The 27,073-nt window shown below is 61.6% G+C and overlaps 2 protein-coding genes across 2 annotated transcripts in view; both read left to right on the top strand.

Moving 5' to 3' along the window:
• Positions 1 to 130: 130 nt before the first annotated feature.
• Positions 131 to 13,475, top strand: LOC125181914 (large neutral amino acids transporter small subunit 2-like). The gene is given in 13 exon segments (XM_066987473.1): positions 131 to 244; positions 246 to 270; positions 3,167 to 3,205; positions 3,208 to 3,370; positions 3,653 to 3,801; positions 5,493 to 5,618; positions 6,930 to 7,083; positions 7,157 to 7,280; positions 7,367 to 7,470; positions 8,304 to 8,400; positions 9,141 to 9,290; positions 11,392 to 11,569; positions 12,870 to 13,475. Coding segments are annotated over 13 exon segments (1,596 nt in total). The 3' UTR covers positions 13,043 to 13,475.
• A 1,455-nt stretch (positions 13,476 to 14,930) lies between these two features.
• LOC136788619 (apoptotic chromatin condensation inducer in the nucleus-like) overlaps positions 14,931 to 27,073 on the top strand; it is a 29,347-nt gene continuing 17,204 nt past the window's right edge. Inside the window, 7 exon segments of the mRNA XM_066987175.1 lie at positions 14,931 to 15,215; positions 17,865 to 17,930; positions 18,042 to 18,153; positions 21,019 to 21,095; positions 21,185 to 21,865; positions 23,322 to 23,353; positions 23,447 to 23,543. Of these exon segments, the coding sequence (XP_066843276.1) occupies positions 15,078 to 15,215; positions 17,865 to 17,930; positions 18,042 to 18,153; positions 21,019 to 21,095; positions 21,185 to 21,865; positions 23,322 to 23,353; positions 23,447 to 23,543 (1,203 nt within the window). The 5' untranslated portion in view covers positions 14,931 to 15,077.

The raw sequence follows: 27,073 nt of genomic DNA on the forward strand, positions 1-27,073 counted from the left end.
CACCTAGGGGTGCCCCCAGGGCCCCCCAAATCCCCACCCCCCCCAAAACCCCACCCCCCCCAAAAACCCCTCCCCCCAAAACCCCTCCCCCCTCCCCCCCCCCCAATAACCAACCCCCCCCCAATAACCCATGGCTGGGGGCTCCCGGCAGCGGGGGGCTCCCAAAGGAGCCCCCCCCCCCAAAGAGGGACCCCCCAGCGACGAGGCGGGGGGCGGCGTGGCCCTGAAGAAGGAGATCGGGCTGCCTCAGCGCCTGCGGCATCATCGTGGGTGAGACCCCCCCAAAAAAAAACCCCAATAATTAACCCCCCCATTTAATTTCACCTTTTTCCACCCATTTTTGTGCCCCCCCCCCCCCCCCCCCCAGCGCCGCTGTCACCTTGAGCCGCTCGCCGCCTGGCACCGAGCGGGGGGGGGGGGGGCCTAAATATAAAAAATAAACCCCAAATTTTTATTTTGGGGGGGGGGTTTGGGGTCGACCCCCGAGCTACCCCAAAGGGGTTTTGGGGGGATTCGGGGGGTTTTGGGGGTTGTTTTTGAGGGGTTGGGGGGGTGGGGGGAGTTTAGGGGGGTTTCGGGGGGGATTTAGGATTTTTTTGGTTGTTTTTTTATTGAGGGGGGGGATTTAGGGTTTTTTTGGGGGGTTTTAGGGTTTTTGGGGGGTTTTGGGGTTTTTGGGGGTTTTGGGGTTTTTGGGGGGTTTTGGGGTTTTTGGGAGGGGTTTTAGGGTTTTTGGGGGGTTTTGGGGTTTTTGGGGGGTTTTGGGGTTTTTGGGGGGTTTTAGGGTTTTTTGGGGGGTTGGGAGGGGGGAATCGGGAAAAATTGGGGGGGGGGGTTTAGGGGTTTTTGGAGGGTTCGGGGGGTTCGGAGGGGTTATGGGGGGTTTTTAGGGGGTTTAGGGTTTTGGGGGGGGGGGGGGATTTAGGGTTTTTTTGGGGGGTTTGGGGGTGAATTAGGATTTTTTGGGGGGTTTAGTTGATTTTTTAGGGGATTCGGGGACGGCTTGGAGGGTTATGGGGGGGTGTAGAGGGGTTACGGGGGCTTTAGGGGGGTCGGGGGGGGATTTAGGGTTTTGGGGGGGGATTTAGGGTTTTTTGGGGGGTTGGGGGAATTAGTTTTTTTGGGGTGGGATTTAGGGATTTTGGGGGGATTTAGGTTTTTTGGGGGGATTTAGGTTTTTTGGGGGGGATTTAGGTTTTTTTAGGGGATTTGGGGGGTTCGGGGGGTTCGGGGGGATTTGGGGGTGTTTTTTTGGGGGGGGTGTTTTTAGGGGGTTGGGGGCGCCCCGTAACAACCCCGGGACCTTCGTACCCCACACCCCTGCCCCTTGCCCCCTGTTAATTGCCCCTCCCTGTTAATTGCCCCCCCTAATTACCCCCCCCAATTACCCCCTCGGTTTACACCTGCGTGTTCCCCCCCCGTTTATTTGCTCCCCCCGTTTCCCCCCCCCCCCCCCCCCCTTTTATCCCCCCCCATTTTTACCCCGAAATTTCTCCCCCACACGTTCCCCCCCCCCCCCCCCCTTTTTAAAATTCGCATTTTTAATTGTATTTAAATTTAAATTTCCGGGTTTTCACCCCCGATTTCTCACACCCCGAAATTTCCCCCCCGATTCCCTCCCCCAAATTTCTCCCCCCAAATTTCCTCCCCCCGTGCATTTCCCCCAGGGATTTACCCCCCCATTTTCAGCCCCAACTTCTCCCAAAGACATTTTAAAATAAATTTAAATATTTAAATTTTAATTTCCGTATTTTCTACCCCCGCGTTCCCCCCCCCCCCCCAAATTTCTCCTCCACGTTTTTCCCTCCCCGTTTCCCCCCCCCCAAATTCCTCCCCCATATTTTCACCCCCGCGTTTTCTCTCTGCATATTTAAATATTTAAATATTCAAATAATTAAATTTAAATATTTAAAATCGAATATTTGTGCCCCCCCCCCCCCAGGTAACATCATCGGCTGGGGGATCTTCGCGTCCCCCGATTTTCCCTCCCCAAATTTCTCCCCCAGATTTTCACGCCCCACATCTCCTTCCAATACATTTAAACCTGTATAAATTTAAATATTAAGATATTCAGATATTTAAATTGAGCTATTTAATTATTTTAACATTTAACATTAATTTTTCATTTCCATATTTTCACCCTCAGATTTCTCCTCCACATTTTTACCCCCTCTTTTTACCCCCAAATCTCTCCCCTGTATTTTTACCCCCATGTTTTCTCTCTATACATTTACGTGTTTTAAAAACTGAGGTATTTTAAAATTTAAAAATTTGAATAAATTCAATTTTTCAATATATTTTTGTGCCCCCCAGGAACATCATCGCCTCGGGCACCTTCGTGTCCCTCCTACTTCCCCCCCCCCCAGATTTGTCCCCCATTTACTTACCCCCACGCTTCTCCCCCCCATAATTCAAATATCCAAAATTTCAAAATCCGAAAATTTAAATTTAAAATTTATTTAAACATATTTTCGTGCCCCCCAGGGAACATCATCGACTCAGACATCTTCGTGTCCCCCGATTTCTCTCCCCAAACTTCTCCCCCACATCTTTCGTCCCCAAATTTCTCCCCCCATAATTCAAATATCCAAAATTTCAAAATCCAGATATTTAAATGTAAAATTTCAATACATTTTCGTGCCCCCCAGGGAACTTCATCGTCTTGGGCATCTTCGTGTCCCCCCTACTTTCCCTCCCCAGATTTGTCCCCCCTTTACTTACCCCCACGCTTCTCCCCCGTAATTCAACTACCCAAAATTTCGAAATCTGAAAATTTTAAAATTTCGAAAATTTAACTTTAAAATTTCTCTCTTTCCCCCCCGCAGGGAACATCATCGGCTCGGGGATCTTCGTGTCCCCCCTAATCTCCCCCCCCCAGATATCTCCCCTATACCTACCCCCATGCTTCTCCCCCCTGTAATTCAACTACCCAAAATTTCGAAATCTGAAAATTTCAAAATTCGAAAACTTAACTTTAAAATTTCAATACATTTTCGTGCCCCCTCAGGGAACTTCATCGTCTTGGGCATCTTCGTGTCCCCCCTACTTCCCCCTCCCCAAATATCTCCCCTATGCCTACCCCCACGCTTCTCCCCCCCAATTCAAACATCCGAAAATTTCAAAATTTCGAAAATTTAACTTTCAAATTTCTCTCCTTGCCCCGCAGGGAACATCATCGGCTCGGGCATCTTCGTGTCGCCGCGGGGGTGCTGGGCAACGCGGGCAGCGTGGGGCTGGCGCTGGCGGTGTGGGCGGCCACGGGGGCGGTGACGGCGCTGGGCGCGCTGTGCTACGCCGAGCTGGGCGCCGCCATCCCCAAGGCCGGCGGCGACTACGCCTACGTCAAGGACATCTTCGGCGGCCTGGCGGGGTGAGCACGCGGGGGGCGGGGCGATAACCCACGGGGGCGGGGCCGATAACCCACGGGGGGCGGGGCCATAACCCACGGGGGCGGGGCCATAACCCACGGGGGGCGGGGCCATAACCCACGGGGGCGGGGCCATAACCCACGGGGGGCGGGGCCATAACCCACGGGGGCGGGGCCATAACCCACGGGGGGCGGGGCCATAACCCACGGGGGCGGGGCGATAAACCACAGGGGCGGGGCTTAAAGGGGGCGTGGTCTCGAGGCCCCGCCCCTCGCTGCCGATAGGTTCCTGCGGCTGTGGATGGCGGTGCTGGTGGTGTACCCGACCAACCAGGCCGTCATCGCCCTCACCTTCGCCGCCTACGTCCTGCGCCCGCTCTGCCCCGGGCCGCCCCCCGAGCCCGCCCTGCGCCTGCTGGCGGCCGCCTGCCTGCGTGAGTGGGGCCCCGCCCCCCCCCCTTGCACGCCCACCCCGTGCACACTCACCCCTCGCACACTCGTCCCCGTGCACACTCGTCCCGTTCCCCGCCCCGTCTCCCACCCACCCGACCCTGTTTCCCAGCCCGTTGCTCGCCCCCTTGCACACTCATCCCCTTGCACACTCGTCCCTTGCACACCCGCCCCTTGCACACTCGCCCCCTTGCACACTTGTCCCTCTTGCACACTCGTCCCCCTCACACACCCAACCCTGTTTCCCAGCCCATTACTCGTCCCCCTTGCACACTCGTCCCCCTTGCACACTCGTCCCCCTTGCACGCCCGTCCCCCTTGCACACCCATCCCCTTGCACACTCATTCCCCTCGCACACTTGTCCCGCTTGCACACTCGTCCCCGTGCACACTCGTCCCATCCCCCACCCTGTCTCCCCACCCGCCCGACCCTGTTTCCCAGCCCATTGCCCGTCGCCTTGCACACCCACCCCTTGCACACTCGTCCCCTCACACGCCCGCCCCGTTCCCCACCCCTCTCCCACCCACCCGACCCTGTTTCCCAGCCCGTTGCCCATCCCCTTTGCACACTCATCCCCCTTGCACGCCCGCCCCTTGCACACTCACCCCTTGCACACTCGTCCCGTTTCCTACCCCATCTCCCACCCACCTGACCCTGTTTCCCAGCCCGTTGCCCGCCCCCTTGCACACTCGTCCCTTGCACACTCGTCCCTTGCACACTCGTCCCTTGCACACACGCCCCTTGCACACCCATCCCCCTTGCACACTCGTCCTGTTTCCCACCCCCGTCTCCCCGCCCACCCGACCCTGTTTCCCAGCCCGTTGCCCGTCCCCTCGCACACTCGCCCCTTGCACACTCACCCCTTGCACACTCACCCCTTGCACACTCGTCCCCCTCACATGCCCACCCCGTTCGCCGCCCCATTTCCCACCCACCCAACCCTACTCCCAGCCCGTTGCCCGTCCCCCTTGCACACTCACCCCCCATGCACGCCCGCCCCTTGCACACTCGTCCTCTCGCACACTCACCCCCTTGCACACTCGTCCCCTTCAGACACTCACCCCATTCCCCACCCCCTTCCGCACCCCCGTCTCCCACCCACCCGACCCTGTTTCCCAGCCCGTTGCCCATCCCCTTGCACACTCATCCCCTTGCACGCCCACCTCCTTGCACACTCGCCCCCTTGCACACTCGTCCCGTTCCCCGCCCCCATCTCCCACCCGCCCAACCCTGTTTCCCAGCCTGTTGCCCGCCCCCTTGCACACTCGCCCCCTTGCATGCACGCCCCTTGCACACTCGCCCCCTTGCACACTTGTCCCCCTCACACGCCCACCCTGTTCCCCGCCCCCATCTCCCACCCACCCGACCCTACTCCCAGCCTGTTGCCCATCCCCCTTGCACACCCACCCCTTGCACACTCATCCCGTTCCCTGCCCCGTTTCCCACCCACCCGACCCTGTTTCCCAGCCCGTTGCCTGCCTCCTTGCACACTCACCCCCCTTGCACACTCCCCCTTGCACACCCATTGCACACCCACCCCCCTCCCCACCCCCCCCCACTCCCCACCCCCTCCCTTGCCCACCCCCCACTCCCCCGCCCCCCCCGACCCCTCCCCCTCCCCCCACCCCCCCTGCACACTCACCCTTGCACACCCGTTGCACGCCCGCCCCCGCAGTGCTGCTGACCTGGCTGAACTCCGCCAGCGTGCGCGCGGCCACGCGCCTGCAGGACGCCTGCACGGCCGGGAAGCTGCTGGCCCTCGCCATCATCGTGGCCGCCGGCGCCTGGCGCCTCGCCACCGGTCCGTGTAATTAGCGAGCAGCCCTAATTAGCGCCGCGAGGGCTTTAATTAGCGCCGGGAGCCCCAGAAATCCGCACCCCGATTCACACCGGGACCCCACAAATCGACCCCGGGAGGCCTTCAGTTAGTGCCAGGAGACCCTAATTAGCGCTGGGGAGCACTAATTAACATCAGGGGACTCTAATTAGTGCCTTGAGACCCTTAATTAGCGATGGGAGAGCTTAATTAGCGACGGGAGCCCCAGAAATCGACACCCCGGCCCCAGAGATTGACACCGGGACCCCACAAATCGACACCGGGAGCCCTTCAGTTAGTGCCAGGAGACCCTAATTAGCGCTGGGGAGCACTAATTAACATCAGGGGACTCTAATTAGTGCCTTGAGACCCTTAATTAGTGATGGGAGACCTTAATTAGCGCCGGGAGCCCCCCAGATTAACAGCCTGACCCCACAGATTGGCCCAAATTAACACTGGGAGCCCTCCAGTTGGCACCAGGAGACCCTAATTAACATCAGGAACCCTTAATTAGTCACATGGCATTCTTAATTAGTGCCTTGAGACCCTTAGTGACTGTGGACCTTAATTAGCAACGGGAACCCCCAAATTGACACTGGGACCCAAGAAGTTGACCCCAAACTAACACCAGGGACCCTTCAGTTATTGTCAGGACCCCCTAATTAGCACTGGGAGACCCTAATTAACATTGGGAGGCCCTAATTAGCACCCCAAGACCCTTAATTAGCACCGGGAACCCTTAATTAATAATGGGACCCCCCCCAGGTTGACCCCGGGACCCCCCAAACCAGCGCCGCGATCGCCCTAATTCAAACCGGGCGGCCCCAATTCAAATCAAGGGACCCTAATTAAATCCGGGGGGCCTTAGTTAAACCTGGAGGGGCTTAATTAAAACCGGGGGGGCTTAATTAAAACTGGGGGGCCCTATTTAAGACCGGGAGGGCTTAATTAATAGGGTAACCCCCCAAATCAGGGCCGCCATTGCCCAATTCAAATCAAGGGGCCCTAATTCAAATTGGGTGGCCCTAGTGCAAATCAAGGGACCCTAATTAAAACCGAGGGGTCCTAATTAAGACCGGGGGGGCCCTAATAAAGACCGGGGGGCCCTAATTAAGACCGGGAGGGCTTAATTAATAGGGGTAAGCTCCCAAATCAGCGCCGGGATCGCCCAATTCGAATCAAGGGGCCCCAATGCAGATCAAGGGGGCGTAACTCAAATCGAGGGACCCTAATTAAGACCGGGGGGGCCCTAATTAAGACCGGGGGCTCCCTAATTAACGTCGCCTCCCCCCCCAGGCCACGGGGCCTGGCTGCAGCCCCCCCTGGCCTTCTCGTGGCTGCAGCCCCCCGAGGCCGGCCGGGTGGCGCTGGCCTTCCTGCAGGGCTCCTTCGCCTACGGGGGCTGGAACTTCCTCAACTACGTCACCGAGGAGCTGGTGGAGCCCGAGCGGTAAGCCCCGCCCCCCTCACGCCCCCCTCATTTGCATGGATTTGCATGGCCACGCCCCTTTTTTCCTTCTAAGGAACCTGCCCCGCGCCATCTTCATCTCCATCCCGCTCGTCACCGCCGTCTACGTCTTGGCCAACGTCGCCTACGTCACCGCCATGACCCCCCGCGAGCTCCTCCAATCGGACGCCGTCGCCGTGGTGAGAGGCCGCGCCCCCTCCGCACAAGCCACGCCCCCCTCCGTCGGACCCCGCCCTCTTTAACCCCGCCCCCTTCATTTGCATAGACCTTCGGGGAGAAGGCGCTGGGGCCGCTCGCCTGGCTGATGCCGGCGGCCGTGGCGCTCTCCACCTTCGGCGGCGTCAACGGCTCCCTCTTCACCTGCTCCAGGTCAGAGGCCACGCCCCCTTCCGATAAACCACGCCCCCTTCCGATAAGCCACGCCCCCTTCCGGTTGGCCACGCCCACTTTAAGTCAGAGCTCCGCCCACTTTTGGGGGGGTCGCGCTGTATTGGGGTGGGGGAGGTTGGTGGAAATTGGACCGGGCCCCTTTAAATAAGGCCACGCCCCTTTCTGATTAGCCACGCCCCCTTCTGTTTGGCCACGCCCCCTTTTAAGACCGGGCCCCACCCACTTTGGGGGGATGTACGCAGTAGGGTGTGGGAGGTTGGTGGAAATCGGGCAGGGCCCCTTTAAAAATAGGCCACGCCCCCTTCTGATTAGCCACGCCCCCTTCTGTTTGGCCACGCCCCCTTTAAGACCGGGCCCCGCCCGCTTTGGGGGGATGCACGCGGTAGGGTGCGGGAGGTTGGTGGAAATTGGGCAGGGTCCCTTTAAGAAGAGGCCACGCCCCTTCTGATTAGCCACGCCCCTTTCTGTTTGGCCACGCCCACTTTAAGTCAGAGCTCCGCCCCACTTTGGGGGGGGTCTCACCCCATAAGGTGGGGGAGGTCGGCGGAAATTGGGCAGGGCCCCTTTAAAAAGAGGCCACGCCCCTTCTGATTAGCCACGCCCCCTCCTGCTTGGCCACGCCCCCTTTTAAGCTCCGTCCCCGCCCACTTTTCGGGGGCCGCACACGTCGGGGTGGGGGAGGTCGGCGGAAATCGGGCGGGGCCCCTTTAAAAAAAAGCCCCGCCCCATAAGCCCCGCCCCCTCTAAGCACCGCCCCCTTTAAGCCCCGCCCCCTTAAGCCCCGCCCCCTCTAAGCCCCGCCCCCCTTCCAGGCTGTTCTACGCGGGGGCGCGCGAGGGGCAGCTGCCGGCCCTGCTGGCCATGATCCACCTGGAGCGGCGCACGCCCATCCCCGCCCTGCTCGTCACCGTCAGTGGGCGGGGCTTAGGGGGGCGGGGCTTAGGGGGGCGGGGCTTAAGGGGGCGGGGCCTGAGGGGGCGGGGCCAAAGGGGGCGGGGCCTGAGGGGGCGGGGCTTGGGGGGACACGCCCACTTGGTTGGTAACTGCGGGGGGCGGGGCTTGAAAGGGGAGGGGCTTAAAGGGGTGGGGCTTGGGTGGGAGGGGCCTAAAGGGGCGTGGCTTCAGTGGGCGGGGTCAAAGGGGGCGGGGCTTGAAGGGTGGCCACGCCCCCTTTTCGGATAAGCCCCGCCCCCCACGTGGGTGTAGAGACCGTGGCGGCCATCTTGTGGGGGGTGGGCGGGGCTAACGGGGGGTGGGCGGGGCTTGGGGTGGGCGTGGCCTTGTGGGCGGGGCCTTGAGGGGTGGCCACGCCCCCTTTCCTATTAGCCACTCCTCCTGTGTGGGTGTTAATTGGGTTTAGAGGCCGTGGAGGCCATCTTGTGGGGGGTGGGCGGGGCTAACGGGTGTGTGGGCGGGGCTATGGGGCGGTGGGCGGGGCTTGGGGTGGGCGGGGCCTTGTGGGCGTGGCCTTAAGGGCTGGCCACGCCCCCAAAGTGGGTGTTAATTGGGTTTAGAGGCCGTGGAGGCCATCTTGTGGGGGGTGGGCGGGGTTTATGGCGAAATGGGCGGGGTTATGGGGCGGTGGGCGGGGCTTGGGATGGGCGTGGCCTTGTGGGCGTGGCTTTAAGGGCTGGCCACGCCCCCCCCAGTGCGTGTCGACGCTGCTGATGCTGGTGACGGGCGACACGTACACGCTGATCAGCTACGTGGGCTTCGCCAACCACCTCTGGTACGGGGTGGCCGTGGCCGGGCTGCTGGTGCTGCGCTGGAGGGAGCCCCGCAGGCCGCGCCCCATCCGGGTGAGGGGGCGGGGCTTAAGGGGGCGTGGGCCGGAAGGGGCGGGGCTTAAGGGGGTGGGGGCCGGAAGGGGCGGGGCTTAAGGGGCGGGGACCGGAAGGGGCGGGGCTTAAGGGGCGGGGACCGGAAGGGGCGGGGCTTAAGAGGGCGGGGACCGGAAGGGGCGGGGGCTTAAGGGGGTTGGACCGGAAGGGGCGGGGCTTAAGGGGGTGGGGGCCGGAAGGGGCGGGGCTTAAGGGGGCGGGGACCGGAAGGGGCGGGGCTTAAGGGCGGGGACCGGAAGGGGCGGGGCTTAAGAGGGCGGGGACCGGAAGGGGCGGGGCTTAAGGGGGGTTGGACCGGAAGGGGCGGGGCTTAAGGGGGTGGGGGCCGGAAGGGCGGGGCTTAAGGGGGTGGGGTCCGGAAGGGGCGGGGCTTAAGGGGGTGGGGTCCGGAAGGGGTGGGGCTTAAGGGGGCGGGGACCGGAAGGGGCGGGGCTTAAGGGGGTGGGGTCAAAGTGGGCGGGGTCAACGTGGGCCCTTAGGCTCGCTTTTGGGGCTTTTTGGGTCCCTTTTACCTGATTTTTGGGTCTTTTTGGGACACTTTAGGGGGTTTTGGGGTCCCTTTTGGGTCCCTTTTGGGTCTTTTTGGGTCCCTTTTGGGTCTTTTTGGGTCTTTTTGGGTCCCTTTCAGGCTTTTTGGGTCCTATTTGGGTCCTTTCAGGTCACTTTCAGGCCTTTTTGGGTCCCTTTTGGGTCTTTTTGGGTCTTTTTGGGGTCCTTTTAGGTCCCTTTGGGTCCCTTTTGGGCCTTTTGGGGTCACTTTCGGGTTCTTTTGGGTCACTTTTGGGTGTTTTTGAGTCTCCCTGGGTCACTTTTGGGTCAATTTGTTTCAGTTCTGGGTCTTTTTGGGTCGCTTTCCCTCACTTTTGGGTCCCTTTGGGTCCCTTTTGGGCCTTTTTTGGTCCCTTTTCTTCCCTTTTGGGTCCCTTTACCTCGGTTTTGGGTCTTTTTGTGTCTCTCTGGGTCACTTTTGGGTCAATTTATTTCAGTTTTGGGTCTTTTTGGCTGGTTTTGGGTCACTTCTGTGATTTTTTGGGTCTTTTGGGGTTTCTTAGGGTCACTTTTGGGCCTTTTTGGGTCCTTTTTGAGTCTTTTTGGTCCCTTTTCCTCACTTTTGGGTCTCTTTGTGTCCCTTTTGGGTCCCTTTGGGTGACTTGGGTGACTTTTGGGTCACTTTGGGGGCTTTTTGGGTCCCTTTCAGGCTTTTGGGGTCCTTTTGGGTCACTTTCGGGGCTTTTTGGGTCCCTTTGGCTCACTTTCAGCTCTCTTTTGGGCCTTTTGGGGTCTCTTTGGCTCCCTTGGGTCACTTTTGGGCGTTTTTGGGTCCCTTTTCCCCCCCCTTTTGGAGCTCCCCCCTTAATTATTCCCCCTAATTAGTGCCCCCCCGTTAATTATTCCCCCTAATTAGCGCCCCCCCTTAATTATTCCCCCCTTTAGTTCCCCCCCTTTCATTTTAACCCCCTTTTTGCCTTCCCCCCTTAATCATTTCCCCCTTTTCCTCTTCCCCCATTAACTATTCCCCCTAATTAGCGCCCCCCTGTTAATTATTCCCCCTAATTAGCGCCCCCCCTTAATTATTCCCCCCTTTAGTTCCCCCCCCTTTCATTTTAACCCCCTTTTTGCCTTCCCCCCTTAATCATTTCCCTCTTTTTGTCTTCCCCCATTAACTATTCCCCCTAATTAGCGCCCCCCCTTTAATTATTCCCCCTAATTAGCGCCCCCCCTTAATTATTCCCCCCTTTAGTTCCCCCCCCTTTCATTTTAACCCCCTTTTTGGCTTCCCCCCTTAATCATTTCCCCCTTTTCCTCTTCCCCCATTAACTATTCCCCCTAATTAGCTCCCCCCTTTAATTATTCCCCCTAATTAGCGCCCCCCCTTAATTATTCCCCCCTTTTACCCCCCTCCCTTCACCCCAGCCCCCTTTCCGCCCCCTCCCCTTAACCCCGCTCCCCTCCCGGGCTCCCCCCCTTAACCCCAGCCCCCTCCCAGCGCCCCCCCCCCGGACCCCGTCCCCTAATTAGCGCCCCCCCGTTAATTGCTCCCCGTTTCTCGCCCCCCCAGGTGCCGCTGGTGCTGCCGGGGCTCTACCTGCTGCTGTGGGGGGCCCTGGGGGCGCTGGCGCTGCTGCGGGAGCCGCTGGCCTGCGGCGTGGGGCTGGCGGTGACGGCGGCCGGGGCCCCCATCTACCTGCTGGCCCTGCGGCCCCGCACGAAGCCCCCGGCCCTGCGCAGGGCGGTCGGTAAGGGGGGATTTGGGGCCGCTTGGGGGGATTTGGGGTCATTTTGGGGGATTTGGGGCCGCTTGGGGGGATTTGGGGCCGCTTGGGGGGATTTGGGGCCGCTTGGGGGATTTGGGGCCGCTTGGGGGGATTTGGGGCCGCTTGGGGGGATTTGGGGCCGCTTGGGGGGATTTGGGGTCACTTGGGGGGATTTGGGGTCGCTTGGGGGGATTTGGGGTCACTTGGGGGGATTTGGGGTCACTTGGGGGATTTGGGGTCATTTTGGGGGGATTTGGGGCCGCTGGGGGGATTTGGGGTCACTTGGGGGATTTGGGGCCGCTTGGGGGGATTTGGGGTCGCTTGGGGGATTTGGGGTCATTTTGGGGGATTTGGGGTCGCTTGGGGGATTTGGGGTCACTTGGGGGATTTGGGGCCACTTTGGGGTCTTTCAGGGCTGGTTTGGGGTCTTTAGGGGCCATTTTGGGGTCTTTAGGGGCCATTTTGGGGTCTTTAGGGGCCATTTTAGGTCCACTTTGGGGTCCTTGGGGTCCATTTGGGGTCTTTGAGGGCCATTTTGGGGCCACTTTAGGGTCTTTGGGTTCCATTTTGGGGTCTCAAGGGGCCATTTTGGGGACATTTTGGGGCTTTGGGGGACATTTGGGGGTCTTTGGAGGATATTTGGGGGTCTCAAGGATCCATTCGGGGTCTTTGAGGGCCATTTGGGGTCCATTTTGGGGTCTTTGGGGGCCATTTTGGGGTCTCAGGGATCCATTTGGGGTCTTCGAGGGCCATTTTGGGGCCTTTTTGGGGTCTTTCAGGGCTGGTTTGGGGTCTTTAGAAGCCAGTTTTGGGGTCATTTGGGGGCTTTGGGGGGCATTTGGGGGTCTTGGGGGTCCATTTAGGGTCTTTGGGGGCCATTTTGGGGTGATTTGGCAGGATTTCGGGTCCGTTTGGGGTCTCTGGGTCCATTTTGGGGCCATCACGGGGTCCTTGGGGGCCATTTTGGGGCCGTTTAGGGGAGTTTGGGGCCATCTGGGGGCCTTTGGGGTCCACTGAGTGTCTTTGGGGGCCGTTTTGGGGCCACTTTGGGGTCTTTGGGGGCCGTTTTGGGGCCACTTTGGGGTCTTTAGGGGCTGTTTTGGGGTCTTTGGGGGCCATTTTGGGGTCTTTGGGGGCCATTTTGGGGTCTTTGGGGGCCATTTTGGGGTGATTTGGGAGGATTTCGGCTCCATTCGGGGGTCCCTGGACTCCATTTGGGCTCTTGGGGGCCCGTTTTGGGGCCGTTTCGGGGCTTTTTGGCTCCCGGCCGCTCTCCCCGCAGCCTCGCTGACGCGCCTGGGCCAGCAGCTCTGCCTCGTCGTCTACCCCCACGGCGGCGACCCCCAGCCCCACGGCGGCGACCCCCAGCCCCACGGCGGCGACCCCGAGCCCCACGGCGACCCCGAGCCCCCCGGCGAGGAGCAGCAGCCGCTCGCCGCCCAGCCCCACAACTGAGCCCTGGGGGGCTGCCCCACACCTCGCTATGGGGCTGCCCCACACCTCCCTATGGGGCTGCCCCACACCTCCCTATGGGGCTGCCCCACAAGCCTGCCCCACACCTCCTCGCTATGGGGCTGCCCCACACCTGAGCCCTGGGGGGCTGCCCCACACGTCCTCGCTATGGGGCAGCCCCACACGTCGGCCTTAAGGGGCTGCCCCACACATCCTATGGGGCTGCCCCACAAGCCAGCCCCATAGGGCTGCCCCACACCTCCTCACTATGGGGCTGCCCCACACCCTATGGGGCTGCCCCACACATTCTATGGGGCCGCCCCCCACACTCCGCCCAGTGCCTTCCCCCCTCGCCCCCCACCCCCCCCGCCGTGGGGCTGCCCCATAGCGCGGGGGCGTTTTTGTAGGGCCCGACGTAAATAAAGAGGTCCTGGCAGCCGTGCCGGCCGTGTGGGGGCGGGGCCACGGGGGGTGGGGGCGGGGCCGCGTAAACAAAGGCGTTTCTGTAGGGCCTACGTAAACGGAGAAGGTTTGGGGGGGGGGGGATGTAAACAAGTTTTTGTAGGTCCTACGTAAACAAGACCCGTTGTGGGGGGGGGGTCCTATGTAAACAGAGCTGTTTCGGTAGGTCCTACGTAAACAAACCGATGTGGGGGGGTGCTACGTAAACGAGAGCGTTGCTGTAGGTCCTACCCAAACAAAGAGGGATTTGGGGGGGGGTCCGATGTAAACAAACGCCTTGCTGTAGGTCCTACGTAAACCAGCTTGGGTGTCCCAAGTAAACAAGCCCCTTTTTGTAGGGCCTACATAAACAAACCCCTTTGTTGGGGGTCCTACGTAAACAAGCTTGTTTTTGTAGCTCCTATGTAAACAAATCCACGTGGGGGTGCTATGCAAACTAGAGCGTTTCTGTAGGTCCTACCAAAACGAAGGTGGTTTTGGGGGGTCCTATGGAAACAACTCCACTTCTGGCAGGTCCTACGTAAACAGTCGGCTTTCTGGTAGGCCCTACATAAACCCAGGGGCGAGAACACCATGTAAACAAGGCCTCTTGTGGTAGGCCCTACGTGAACAACCCCCTTTTGAGTAGGCCCTACATAAACAATGGGCTTTCCAGTAGGTCATATGTAAACAATCCCCTTCCTGGTAGGTCCTATGTAAACAAGGGGCCTTCTGGTAGGCCCTGCATAAACCCACGGGCAAGAACACAACGTAAACAATGCCCTTTAGGGTAGGCCCTATGTAAACAACCCCCTTTTGAGTAAGCCCTACACAAACAAGGGGCCTTCCGGTAGGCCCTACACAAACCCGCGGGATGTAAACACGCCCACTTCCGGTAGACCCTACATAAACAACCCCTCCTGACGTAAACAAACCCCTTGGAGGCGACCCTACCCCCAACGCCCCCCCCCCCCCACTTCCGGCACGCCCCGTGACGCCACATCCGCCGTAACCCCGCCCACCCACGACCCGGAAGCAGGCCGCCACTTCCGGTGGGGCGGGATGACGTCACATCCGGGTTAGCAGAGGGGAGGGGGGAGAAAGGGGGAGGGCGAGAGGGGGCGGGAGGGGGCGAAATTTGGCGGAAATTGGCGGAAAAAGCCGAAGTTTGGGCGGAAATCGGCGAAAATTGGCGAAAATTGACGGAAATTGCCGAAGGGGACCCCGAGGGGCGGGGGGGGAGCGGGAGGAGCCGAAGCCTGGCCGGAAGTTGCCGAAGATTTCCGGAAGTTGCCGAGGTCAGGGCGGAAACACCCGAAGCTTACCGGAAGTAGCCGAAGTCTGCCGGAAGTAGCCGAAGGGAGGGGGCGGGGCGGAGCCGAGCGGGCTCCGGAAACACCGGAAGGGGTCCGGGAAGAGCCGAACGGCTCCGGAAACGCCCGAAGCGGCTCCGGGAAGAGCCGAAGTGTTCCGGGAAGAGCCGAAAGGATCCGGGAAGAGCCGAAGCGGGTCCGGGAAGAGCCGAAGCGGGTCCGGAAGGAGCCGAAGCGGGTCCGGAAGGAGCCGAAGCGGGCGGCGGGGCGGAGGCAGGCGCAAGATGGCGGACGGGGAGGAGGTGACGCTGGACGGGCGGCCGCTGCATCTGCTGCGCGTGGCCGACCTGAAGGCGGCCCTGGAGCGCCGGGGGCTGGCCAAGAGCGGCCAGAAGAGCGCCCTGGTCAAGCGGCTGCGGGGGGTGAGCGCGGGGCTGCGGCGGGGGGGGGGGAGGGGGAAGGGGGAAGATGGCGGCGGGGGGAGAGGGGGCCGGGGGGGGGGGTTCGAGGAGATCCTGAGGAGATTTTGGGGGTCCTGAGGGGATTTGGGGGGTTTCGGGGTGTTTTGAGGGCGGTTTGGGGCGATTCTGAGGAGACTTTGGGGTTCCTGAGGAGACTTTGGGTGTTTTGAGGAGATTTTGGGGGTTTTGAGAGGGGTTTAGGACGTTTCTGAGTGGGTTCGGGGGGTCCGAGGGGGGTTTGGGGTCTTTCTGAGGGGTTTCGAGGAGTTTCGGGGGGATTTGGGGTGTTTTTGAGGGGGTGTTGGGGGGGGTCCTGAGGAGATTTCGGGGCTCCTGAGGGGGTTTTGGGGCGATTCTGAGGAGATTTATGGTGTTTTGAGGGGATTTGGGGGGCCCCGAGGGGATTTGGGGTGTTTTTGAGAGGATTTGGGGCGATTCTGAGGGGATTTGGGGGGCTTTGAGGGAGGCTTGGGGGGTCCTGAGGGGATTTAGGGGGTCCTGAGGGGTTTTGAGGAGTTCCGAGGAGATTTGGGGTCTTTTTGAGGTGTTTTTTGGGGGGCTTTTGAGGAGATTTTGGGGGTCTTGAGGAGATTCGTGGTGTTTTTGAGGTAGTTTTGGGGGCTTTTGAGGAGATTTTGGGGGTTCTGAGAGGGGCTTAGGATGTTTTTGAGGGGATTTGGGTTTTTATGGGGGGGTTTGGGGGTTCTGAGGAGATTTGGGGGGGTTCTGATGGGATTTTGGGGGTCCCAAGGAAATTTTAAGGGGTCGTGAGGAGATCTGGAGAGTTTTGTCGGGATTTGGGGTGTTTTTGAGGAAGTTTTGGGGGGTCCTGAGGGGATTTAGGGGGTTTTGAGGGGGGCTTAGGGGGTTTCTGAGGGGGCTTGGGGGGTCCTGAGGAGATTTTGGGCGTCCTGAGGGGGTTTGGGGTCTTTCTGAGGGGTTTTGGTGAATTTCAAGGGGATTTGGGGTGCTTTTGAGATGATTTTTGAGGGCTTCTGAGGAGATTTAGGGGTCCTGAGAAGATTTCTGGTATTTTTGAGGTAGTTTTGGAGGCTTTCGAGAAAATTTCGGGGGTCCTGAGGAGATTTTGGGGGCTTTGAGGGCGGCTTAGGGTGTTTATGAGGGGATTTGGGGGGTCCTGAGGGGATCTGGAGGGCCTCGAGAGTATTTGGGGCGTTTATGAAGAGGTTTTGGGTGTTTTTGAAGGGTTTTTGAGCAATTCTGAGGAGATTTTGGGTTTCCTGAGGGTATTTGGGGTGGTTTTGAGGCGATTTGGGGTGGTTTTGAGGTGTTTTTTGGGGGCTTCTGAGGAGATTTTGGGGGCCCTCAGGGGATTTGGGATCTTTCTGAGGGGTTTTGGGGGTTTCTGATGGCATTTGGGGTGCTTTTGAGGGGGTTTGGAGGCTTTTGAGGGGATTTGGGGTCTTTTGGGGGTCCCGATGTTTATTTTTTCTGAGATTTTGGGGATCGTGGGATTTTTGAGGGTCTTCTGAGGGGATGTGGGGGGTCCTGAGGGGGTTTTGGGCGGTCCTGATGGGATTTGAGGTTTTAAGAGTTAGTTGGGATTTTTGTGAGGGGATTTGGGGTATTTTTGAGAGGATTTAGAATCATTTTGAAGAGATTTTATGGGCAGGCTCTACGTGATATTCGCATGGCAATTTTTAGGGTGGTCCTGAGGATATTTTGGGGGTTTTGCGGACACTGGGGGTTATGGGGACCTGTAGAAAAATCCTGAAGTGAGGTTTGGGGTGGTTTTAAGGAGATTTGGGGTTTTATGAGGAGAATTTATGGAAAAATTTATAGAAAACCCCAATATGAGGGGTTTGGGGGGCTTTTGTGAGGAGATTTTGGGGTTTTGTGAGGAGATTTTGGGGTTTTGTGAGGAGATTTAGGGAAAACTTTTAAATTATGATTTTTTGGGTTGATCTGAGGAGATTTTTTGGGGGTTTTGTGGGATTTTTTGGTGGTTTGGGGTTAGTTGGACCCATAGAAAGCTTCCGCAGTAAGATTTTGGGGGTTTTGTGAGGAGGTTTTGGGGGTTTTGTGAGGAGATTTTGTAGAGAAACCCCTAGAAACCCTCCTATAGTGAGTTTTGGGGGGATCATGAGGAGATTTTGGGTTTTTTTGAGGAAAATTTGGCTTTTTCTGAGGAGATTTAGGTGCAGGGACCCGTGGAGACCCCCAAATGTTATTTTTTTGGGGTGTTTTGAGGTGATTTGGTTTTTTTTAAGGAGGTTTTGAGGTGGAAACACCCCAGAGACTCCTATTTTTGTGAGCTCGATGAGATTTTGGGGCGATTTGAAAGAATTTTGGGGTTTTGTGAGGAGATTTTGGGGTGGAAAATTAGGATAACCCTTAACAGTAAGCTTTGGGAGGGAAATTTGACATATTTTGGGTGAATTTTGTGGGTTTTGGGGGTTTTGTTTGTGGGGATGTTACAGAGATTTGAGTACAATGAGTTTTGAGGGGTTTGGGGTGGTTTTGGAGCATTGTAAGGATTTTTTGAGGTAAATTGGGGTTATTTGGGGGCGTAAAGGATCAAGGAAACGGGGAGGGTTGTTTTAATTGTGGGGCTGCCCCAAAATCCCTGCTTTTTCCCCCAAACCCCAGGCGCTGATGCTGGAGAACCTCCAGAAGCACTCCACGCCCCACGCCACCTTCCAGCCCAACTCCCAGGTAAAAAAAACCCCAAAACCACCCCAAAAAAAAACCCAGAACCCCCCCGAAAACGTTCCCAGGCCCTTGACCGAGCGTCGTTTTTCCCAAAACTGCCTTTTTTTGCCCCAGATCGGGGAGGAGATGAGCCAGAACAGCTTCATCAAGCAGTACCTGGAGAAGCAGCAGGAGCTGCTGCAGCAGCGGCTGGAGCGGGAGGCGCGCGAGGCCGCCGAGCTCGAAGGTGGTTTGGGGGAAATTCGGGGGATTTTGGGGTTTTCTTCCCCAAAACGGGGACGGGGAGGGTTTGGGGAGGATTCTGGGGGGATTTGGGGGCGCTTCGGGGGGTTTTATGGGGAATTAGGGGGGATTTGGGGTGTTTTGAGGGGATTTGGGGGGAAATTAGGGGGAATTGGGAGTGTTTTAGGGAAAACTAGGGGAGGTTAACGGGATTTGGGGGAAATCTGGGAGGATTTGGGGGTTGTTTTGAGGGGATTTGGGAGGATTTGGGGGTGTTTGGGGGGAGTTAGGGGTCTTTGGGGGCGTTTTGGCGGGGTTTTGAGGAGGTTTGGGGACATTTTGAGGGGATTTGAGGGAAATTAGGGGGAATCGAGGGCAATTTGAGGGGAATTTGGGGTGGTTTTGATGGGGTTTGGGGGAATTAAGGGGAATTTGGGGCCATTTTGAGGGGATTTGGGGGAAATTAAGGGGAATTTGGGGTCGTATTGAGGGGATTTGAGGGAAATTAAGGGGAATTTTGGGTCGTTCTGAGGGGATTTGGGGGGCATTAAGGGAAATTTGGGGTCGTTCTGAGGGGATTTGGGGGATTTAAGGGGAATTTGGGGTCGTATTGAGGGGATTTGAGGGAAATTAAGGGGAATTTTGGGTCGTTCTGAGGGGATTTGGGGAAATTAAAGGGAATCTGGGGCCATTTTGAGGGGATTTGGGGGAAATTAAGTGGATTTGGGGTCGTTTTGAGGGGATTTGGGGGAAATTAAGTGAATTTGGGGTCGTTTTGAGGGGATTTGGGAGAAATTAAGTGGATTTGGGGCCATTTTGAGGGGATTTGGGGGAATTAAGGGGAAATTGGGGTCGTTCTGAGGGGATTTGGGGGAATTAAAGGGAATTTGGGGTCGTTCTGAGGGGATTTGGGGAAATTAAGGGGAATTTGGGGTCGTTCTGAGGGGATTTGGGGGAATTAAGGGGAATTTGGGGTCGTTCTGAGGGGATTTGGGGAAATTAAGGGGAATTTGGGGTCGTTCTGAGGGGATTTGGGGGAATTAAGGGGAATTTGGGGTCGTTCTGAGGGGATTTGGGGAAATTAAGGGGAATTTGGGGTCGTTCTGAGGGGATTTGGGGAAATTAAGGGGAATTTTGGGTCGTTCTGAGGGGATTTGGGGGAATTAAGGGGAATTTGGGGTCGTTCTGAGGGGATTTGGGGGAATTAAGGGGAATTTGGGGTCGTTCTGAGGGGATTTGGGGGAATTAAGGGGAAATTGGGGTCGTTCTGAGGGGATTTGGGGTTGTTCTGAGGGGATCTGAGGGAAATTAGGTGGACTTGGGGCCATTTTGAGGAGATTTGGGGGAAATTGAGAAATTGGGGTCGTTCTGAGGGAATTTGGGGGAATTAAGTGGATTTGGGGCCATTTTGAGGGTATTTGGGGGAAATTAAGGGGAATTTGGGGTCATTTTGAGGGGATTTGGGGTTCTGAGGGGATCTGAGGGAAATTAAGGGGAATTTGGGGCCATTTTGAGGGGATTTGAGGGAAATTGAGGGGAATTTGGGGTCGTTCTGAGGGGATTTGAGGGAAATTAAGGGGAATTTTGGGTCGTTCTGAGGGGATTTGGGGAAATTAAAGGGAATCTGGGGCCATTTTGAGGGGATTTGGGGGAAATTAAGTGGATTTGGGGTCGTTTTGAGGGGATTTGGGGGAAATTAAGTGAATTTGGGGCCATTTTGAGGGGATTTGGGGAATTAAGGGGAATTTGGGGTCGTTCTGAGGGGATTTGGGGGAATTAAGGGGAATTTGGGGTCGTTCGGAGGGGATTTGGGGGAATTAAGGGGAAATTGGGGTCGTTCGGAGGGGATTTGGGGTTGTTCTGAGGGTTTTGGGGGAAATTAAGTGGATTTGGGGCCATTTTGAGGGGATTTGGGGGAAATTAAGTGGATTTGGGGCCATTTTGAGGGGATTTGGGGGGAATTAAGGGGAATTTGGGGCTGTTCTGAGGGGATTTGGGGGAAATTAAGTGGATTTGGGGCCATTTTAAGGGTATTTGAGGGAAATTAAGGGAATTTGGGGTCATTTTGAGGGGATTTGGGGGAAATTAAGTGGATTTGGGGCCATTTTGAGGGTATTTGAGGGAAATTAAGGGGAATTTGGGGTCATTTTGAGGGGATTTGAGGGAAATTGAGGGGAATTTGGGGCTGTTCTGAGGGGATTTGGGGGAAATTAAGGGGAAATTAGGGTTGTTCTGAGGGGATTTGGGGGAATTAAGGGGAATTTGGGGTCGTTCGGACGGGATTTGGGGAAATTAAGGGGAATTTGGGGTCGTTCTGAGGGGATCTGGGGAAATTAAGGGGAATTTGGGGCCATTTTGAGGAGATTTGGGGGAAATTAAGGGGAAATTGGGGTCATTTTGAGGGGATTTGGGGTCGTTCGGAGGGGATTTGGGGGAAATTAAGGGGAAATTGGGGTCGTTCGGAGGGGATTTGGGGTTGTTCTGAGGGGATTTGGGGGAAATTAAGTGGATTTGGGGCCATTTTGAGGGGATTTGGGGTTGTTCTGAGGGGATCTGAGGGAAATTAAGGGGAATTTGGGGCCATTTTGAGGAGATTTGAGGGAAATTGAGGGGAATTTGGGGTCGTTCTGAGGGGATTTGGGGGAAATTAAGTGGATTTGGGGCCATTTTGAGGGGATTTGGGGGAAATCGAGGGGAATTCGGGGCCGTTCTGCGGGGATTCAGAGCAACTAGGGCGAACCTGGGCCCATTTTGGTGGCGTTTGGTTAATTTTACAGCAGTTTCACCCCCGCCTGGGGGCCAATCCCCGCCGCCCTTCCCCCTAAAACCCCCCGGAGCCCCCCCAAAATTAACCCCTTCCCCGCCGCAGCCTCGGGCCGCAGCTGCGAGGACTCGGACGAGGAGCCCGGGCGGAGGCCGGAGCGGCGCAGCGAGCGGGTGCGCCAGGTAACCCCCCCCCCACACCCCCCCCCTCCGCTTTTGGGCCCGAACCCCGCGATTTCGGGGCTCCTCACGCTTCCTGTTGGCGGGAGCAGGGCCGGAAGCCCCCCGAGGGACCCCCCCGGGGCCGCCGCGGGGCCCGGCCCCCCCTGGAGGAGGAGGAGGAGGAGGAAGAGGAGGAGGAGGAGGAGGAGGAGGAGGAAGACGAGGAGGAGGAGGAGCCCGAAGCCCCGCCCCCCGCCGAGGCCACGCCCCCCGCGGAAGCCCCGCCCCTTTCCGAAGCCCCGCCCCTTTCCGAAGCCCCGCCCCTTTCCGAAGCCCCGCCCCTTTCCGAGCCCGCCCCCCCTCCCGAGGCTCCGCCCCCTGCCGAAGCCCCGCCCCCTGAGGCCGCGCCCCAACCCGAGGCCACGCCCCCCGCAGAGGCCACGCCCCCTGCGGAAGCCCCGCCCCTTTCTGAGGCCACGCCCCCTGCCGATGCCCTGCCTGTTCCCGAGGCCACGCCCCCTCCCGAAGCCCCGCCCACCGAGGCCACGCCCCCTCCCGAAGCCCCGCCCACCGAGGCCACGCCCACCAAAGCCACGCCCCCTCCCGAGGCCACGCCCCCCTCCGAAGCCCCGCCCCCCTCCGCGGAAGGGGCGGGGCCCGACGCCGAGGCCACGCCCCCGGGGGCGGGGTCACGTGGCCAGGCCCCGCCCCCCTCCCCCTCCCCCTCGGGCTCCTCCTCGCCCGGCCCCGCCTCCTCCCCGGGCAGCGCCGCCTCCCCCCCCGCCCCCACGGTGAGCGCACTGGGGGCACTGGGGGGGACTGGGAGGGGTTGGGAGGGGCTGGGGGGGGCTGGGGGGGGGCTGGGGAGGGAAAAGGGGGGGCTGGGAGGGGCTGGGGGGGGCTGGGAGGGGGTTGGGAGGGGCTGGGGGGGAAATGGGGGGGGGTTGGGGGGGCTGGGGGGGAATGGGGGGGGTTGGGGGCTACTGGGAGGGACTGGGGGGCACTGGGAGGGGGCTGGGAGGGGTTGGGGGGGGGTTGGGGGACGCTGGGGGGGGAAATGGGGGGGCTGGGGGGGGTTGGGGGGCACTGGGGGGGAAATGGGGGGGTGTGGGGGCTACTGGGAGGGACTGGGGGGCACTGGGAGGGGAAATGGGGGGGACTGGGGGGAGACTGGGAGGGGGTTGGGGGGCACTGGGAGGGGAAATGGGGGGACTGGGGGGCACTGGGGGGGGGGCTGGGGAGGGACTGGGGGGGCTGGGGGGGAAATGGGGGGGGGTGTGGAGGCTACTGGGAGGGACTGGGGGGCACTGGGAGGGGAAATGGGGGGACTGGGGGGGGGGTTGGGGGCACTAGGGGCTACTGGGAGGGACTGGGGGGGGAAATGGGGGGACTGGGAGGGACTGGGAGGGGGTTGGGAGGCACTGGGGGGGGGGAGTGGGGGAGGAGATGGGGGAACTGGGAGGGAGTGGGAGGGGTTTGGGAGGCACTGGGGGGGACTGGGAGGGACTGGGAGGGGGGTTGGGGGGCACTGGGGGGGACTGGGAGGGACTTGGGAGGGGGTCGGGGGGGTACTGGGGGGGGTGTGGGGGGGGAAATGGGGGCACTGGGGGGGTACTGGGGGGGTTGGAGGGCAGTGGGGGTACTGGGAGGGGACTGGGAGGGGAGATGGGGGGACTGGGGGAGACTGGGAAGGGGTTGGAGGGCAGTGGGGGGGGAATGGGCAACTGGGGGGGGGACTGGAGGGCACTGGGGGCTACTGGGAGGGACTGGGGGGGAAATGGGGGGGACTGGGGGGGGAAATGGGGGCACTGGGAGGGGAAATGGGGGGACTGGGGGGGGGACTGGGGGCTCTGGGGGCTACTGGGAGGGACTGGGGGAGGAAATGGGGGGACTGGGAGGGGGTTGGGGGGGACTGGGGGGGGGACTGGGGGGGAATGGGGGGACTGGGAGGGGGTTGGGGGGGACTGGGAAGGGACTGGGAGCTACTGGGAGGGGACTGGGGGGTGACTGGGAGGGGAAATGGGGGGACTGGGGGGAACTGGGAGGGAGTTGGGGGGCACTGGGGGCTACTGGGAGGGACTGGGGGGATCGGGGGCACTGGGATGTACTGGGAGGGGTTTGGGCGGTACTGGGAGGGACTGGGATATACTGGGAGGGACTGGGGGGGAGAGGGGCCGTTACTGGTGTTACTGGTGGGTGTTACTGGTGTTACTGGGAGCGCCCCTGACCCCCCCCCCCCCCCCGCAGGACGCCCGCCAGGAGCCGCCGCGGCCCCAGGGGTGAGCGGGGGGGGGGGGGGGGGGGGGGGGGGGGGGGGCTCCCTCCCTCCCACCTCCCTCCCTCCCTCCCCCCTCCCTCCCTCCCTCCCTCCCTCCCCTCCCGGCCCCGCCCCTCCCCGCGCGGGGGCTGCTGGGTAAGCGGCAAGATGGCCGCCCCCGAGACGGCGCCGGGCCCCACAATAGGGCCGGGGTGAGGGCGGGGGGCGGGGATCTGTGGGGCTGGGATGTGTGGGGCGGGGGGATGTGGGGCTGGGGGATGTGGGGCTGGGGGATGTGGGGCCGGGGGATGTGGGGCCGGGATCTGTGGGGCTGGGGGATGTGGGGCCGGGATCTGTGGGGCTGGGGGGTGTGGGGCTGGGGGGTGTGGGGCTGGGGGGTGTGGGGCTGGGGGGTGTGGGGCTGGGGGGTGTGGGGCTGGGGGGTGTGGGGCTGGGGGGTGTGGGGCTGGGATGTGGGGCTGGGGGGTGTGGGGCTGGGGGGTGTGGGGCTGGGGGATGTGGGGCTGGGGGGTGTGGGGCTGGGGGGTGTGGGGCTGGGGGGTGTGGGGCTGGGGGGTGTGGGGCTGGGGGTGTGGGGCTGGGGGTGTGGGGCCGGGATCTGTGGGGCTGGGGGGTGTGGAGCTGGGGGGTGTGGGGCTGGGGGGTGTGGGGCTGGGGGGTGTGGGGCTGGGGGGTGTGGGGCTGGGGGGTGTGGGGCTGGGGGGTGTGGGGCTGGGGGATGTGGGGCTGGGGGATGTGGGGCTGGGGGATGTGGGGCTGGGGGGTGTGGGGCTGGGGGGTGTGGGGCTGGGGGGTGTGGGGCTGGGGGGTGTGGGGCTGGGGGGTGTGGGGCTGGGGGATGTGGGGCTGGGGGATGTGGGGCTGGGGGGTGTGGGGCTGGGGGGTGTGGGGCTGGGGGTGTGGGGCTGGGGGGTGTGGGGCTGGGGGGTGTGGGGCTGGGGGATGTGGGGCCGGGATCTGTGGGGCTGGGGGATGTGGGGCTGGGGGGTGTGGGGCTGGGGGTGTGGGGCTGGGGGATGTGGGGCTGGGGGATGTGGGGCTGGGGGATGTGGGGCTGGGGGATGTGGGGCTGGGGGTGTGGGGCTGGGGGGTGTGGGGCTGGGGGGTGTGGGGCTGGGGGTGTGGGGCTGGGGGGTGTGGGGCTGGGGGTGTGGGGCTGGGGGATGTGGGGCTGGGGGATGTGGGGCCGGGATCTGTGGGGCTGGGGGATGTGGGGCTGGGGGGTGTGGGGCTGGGGGTGTGGGCTGGGGGATGTGGGGCTGGGGGATGTGGGGCTGGGATGTGGGGCTGGGGGGTGTGGGGCTGGGGGGTGTGGGGCTGGGGGATGTGGGGCTGGGGGATGTGGGGCTGGGATGTGGGGCTGGGGGATGTGGGGCTGGGGGATGTGGGGCCGGGATCTGTGGGGCTGGGGGGATGTGGGGCTGGGGGGTGTGGGGCTGGGGGGTGTGGGGCTGGGGGATGTGGGGCTGGGGGGTGTGGGGCTGGGGGGTGTGGGGCTGGGGGGGTGTGGGGCTGGGGGGTGTGGGGCTGGGGGTGTGGGGCTGGGGGATGTGGGGCTGGGGGATGTGGGGCCGGGATCTGTGGGGCTGGGGGATGTGGGGCTGGGGGTGTGGGGGGGGGGTGTGGGGCTGGGGGGTGTGGGGCTGGGGGGTGTGGGGCTGGGGGATGTGGGGCTGGGGGATGTGGGGCTGGGATGTGGGGGCTGGGGGGTGTGGGGCTGGGGGTGTGGGGCTGGGGGTGTGGGGCTGGGGGATGTGGGGCTGGGGGATGTGGGGCTGGGGGATGTGGGGCTGGGGGATGTGGGGCCGGGATCTGTGGGGCTGGGGGGGTGTGGGGCTGGGGGGTGTGGGCTGGGGGTGTGGGGCTGGGGGATGTGGGGCTGGGGGGTGTGGGGCTGGGGGGTGTGGGGCTGGGGGGTGTGGGCTGGGGGATGTGGGGCTGGGGGATGTGGGCCGGGATCTGTGGGGCTGGGGGATGTGGGGCTGGGGGGTGTGGGGCTGGGGGTGTGGGGCTGGGGGGTGTGGGGCTGGGGGATGTGGGGCTGGGGGTGTGGGGCTGGGGGGTGTGGGCTGGGGGGTGTGGGGCTGGGGGATGTGGGGCTGGGGGATGTGGGGCTGGGGGATGTGGGGCTGGGGGTGTGGGGCTGGGGGGTGTGGGGCTGGGGGTGTGGGGCTGGGGGGTGTGGGGCTGGGGGGTGTGGGGCTGGGGGATGTGGGGCTGGGGATGTGGGGCTGGGGGGTGTGGGGCTGGGGGGTGTGGGCTGGGGGGGTGTGGGGCTGGGGGGTGTGGGGCTGGGGGTGTGGGGCTGGGGGATGTGGGCTGGGGGATGTGGGGCCGGGATCTGTGGGGCTGGGGGATGTGGGGCTGGGGGGTGTGGGCTGGGGGGTGTGGGGCTGGGGGATGTGGGGCTGGGATGTGGGGCTGGGGGGTGTGGGGCTGGGGGATGTGGGCTGGGATGTGGGGCTGGGGGGTGTGGGGCTGGGGGGTGTGGGGCTGGGGGGTGTGGGCTGGGGGATGTGGGGCTGGGGGGATGTGGGGCTGGGGGATGTGGGGCTGGGGGATGTGGGGCCGGGATCTGTGGGGCTGGGGGGTGTGGGGCTGGGGGGTGTGGGGCTGGGGGGTGTGGGGCTGGGGGATGTGGGGCTGGGGGTGTGGGCTGGGGGGTGTGGGCTGGGGGGTGTGGGGCTGGGGGATGTGGGGCTGGGGGATGTGGGGCCGGGATCTGTGGGGCTGGGGATGTGGGGCTGGGGGGTGTGGGGCTGGGGGGTGTGGGGCTGGGGGGTGTGGGGCTGGGGGATGTGGGGCTGGGGGGTGTGGGGCTGGGGGGTGTGGGGCTGGGGGGTGTGGGGCTGGGGGGTGTGGGGCTGGGGGGTGTGGGCTGGGGATGTGGGGCTGGGGGATGTGGGGCCGGGATCTGTGGGCTGGGGATGTGGGGCTGGGGGGTGTGGGGCTGGGGGGTGTGGGCTGGGGGGTGTGGGGCTGGGGGGTGTGGGGCTGGGGGATGTGGGGCTGGGGATGTGGGGCTGGGATGTGGGGCTGGGGGGTGTGGGCTGGGGGATGTGGGGCTGGGGGATGTGGGGCTGGGGGATGTGGGGCTGGGGATGTGGGGTGAGGGATGTGTGGGGCCAGGGGAGGAGCTGTGGGGCTGGGGGATGTGGGGCAGGGATCTGTGGGGCTGGGGGGGATCTATGGGGCTGGGGGGAGGATCTGTGGGGCTGGGGGGCCAATCTATGGGGCTGGGAGAGGATCTGTGGGGCTGGGGGGGCTTCTATGGGGCCAGGGAAAAATCTATGGGGCTGGGGGGGGATCTGTGGGGCTGGGGGAAGGATCTGTGGGGCTGGGGGCATTCCTATGGGGCTGGGGAAAAATCTATGGGGCCAGGGGAGCGTCCCTATGGGGCTGGGGGGAGGATCTGTGGGGCTGGGGGGGGATCTATGGGGCTGGGAGAGGATCTGTGGGGCGGGGGCATTCCTATGGGGCTGGGAGCCAATCTATGGGGCTGGGGGTGAAGTCTAGGGGGCCGGGGGGAGGATCTATGGGGCTGGGGAAAAATCTATGGGGCCGGGGGGGCGTCCCTATGGGGCTGGAGGGAGATCTGTGGGGCTGGGGGCGTTCCTATGGGGCTGGGGGAGGATCTGTGGGGCTGGGGGTAAAATCTATGGGGCTGGGGGGGCTCCTATGGGGCTGGGGGTAAAATCTATGGGGCTGGGGGGAGGATCTA

This window comes from Anser cygnoides, chromosome W (genome assembly GCF_040182565.1).
Source record: "Anser cygnoides isolate HZ-2024a breed goose chromosome W, Taihu_goose_T2T_genome, whole genome shotgun sequence".
In the NCBI taxonomy this organism is placed as follows: Eukaryota; Metazoa; Chordata; class Aves; order Anseriformes; family Anatidae; genus Anser; species Anser cygnoides.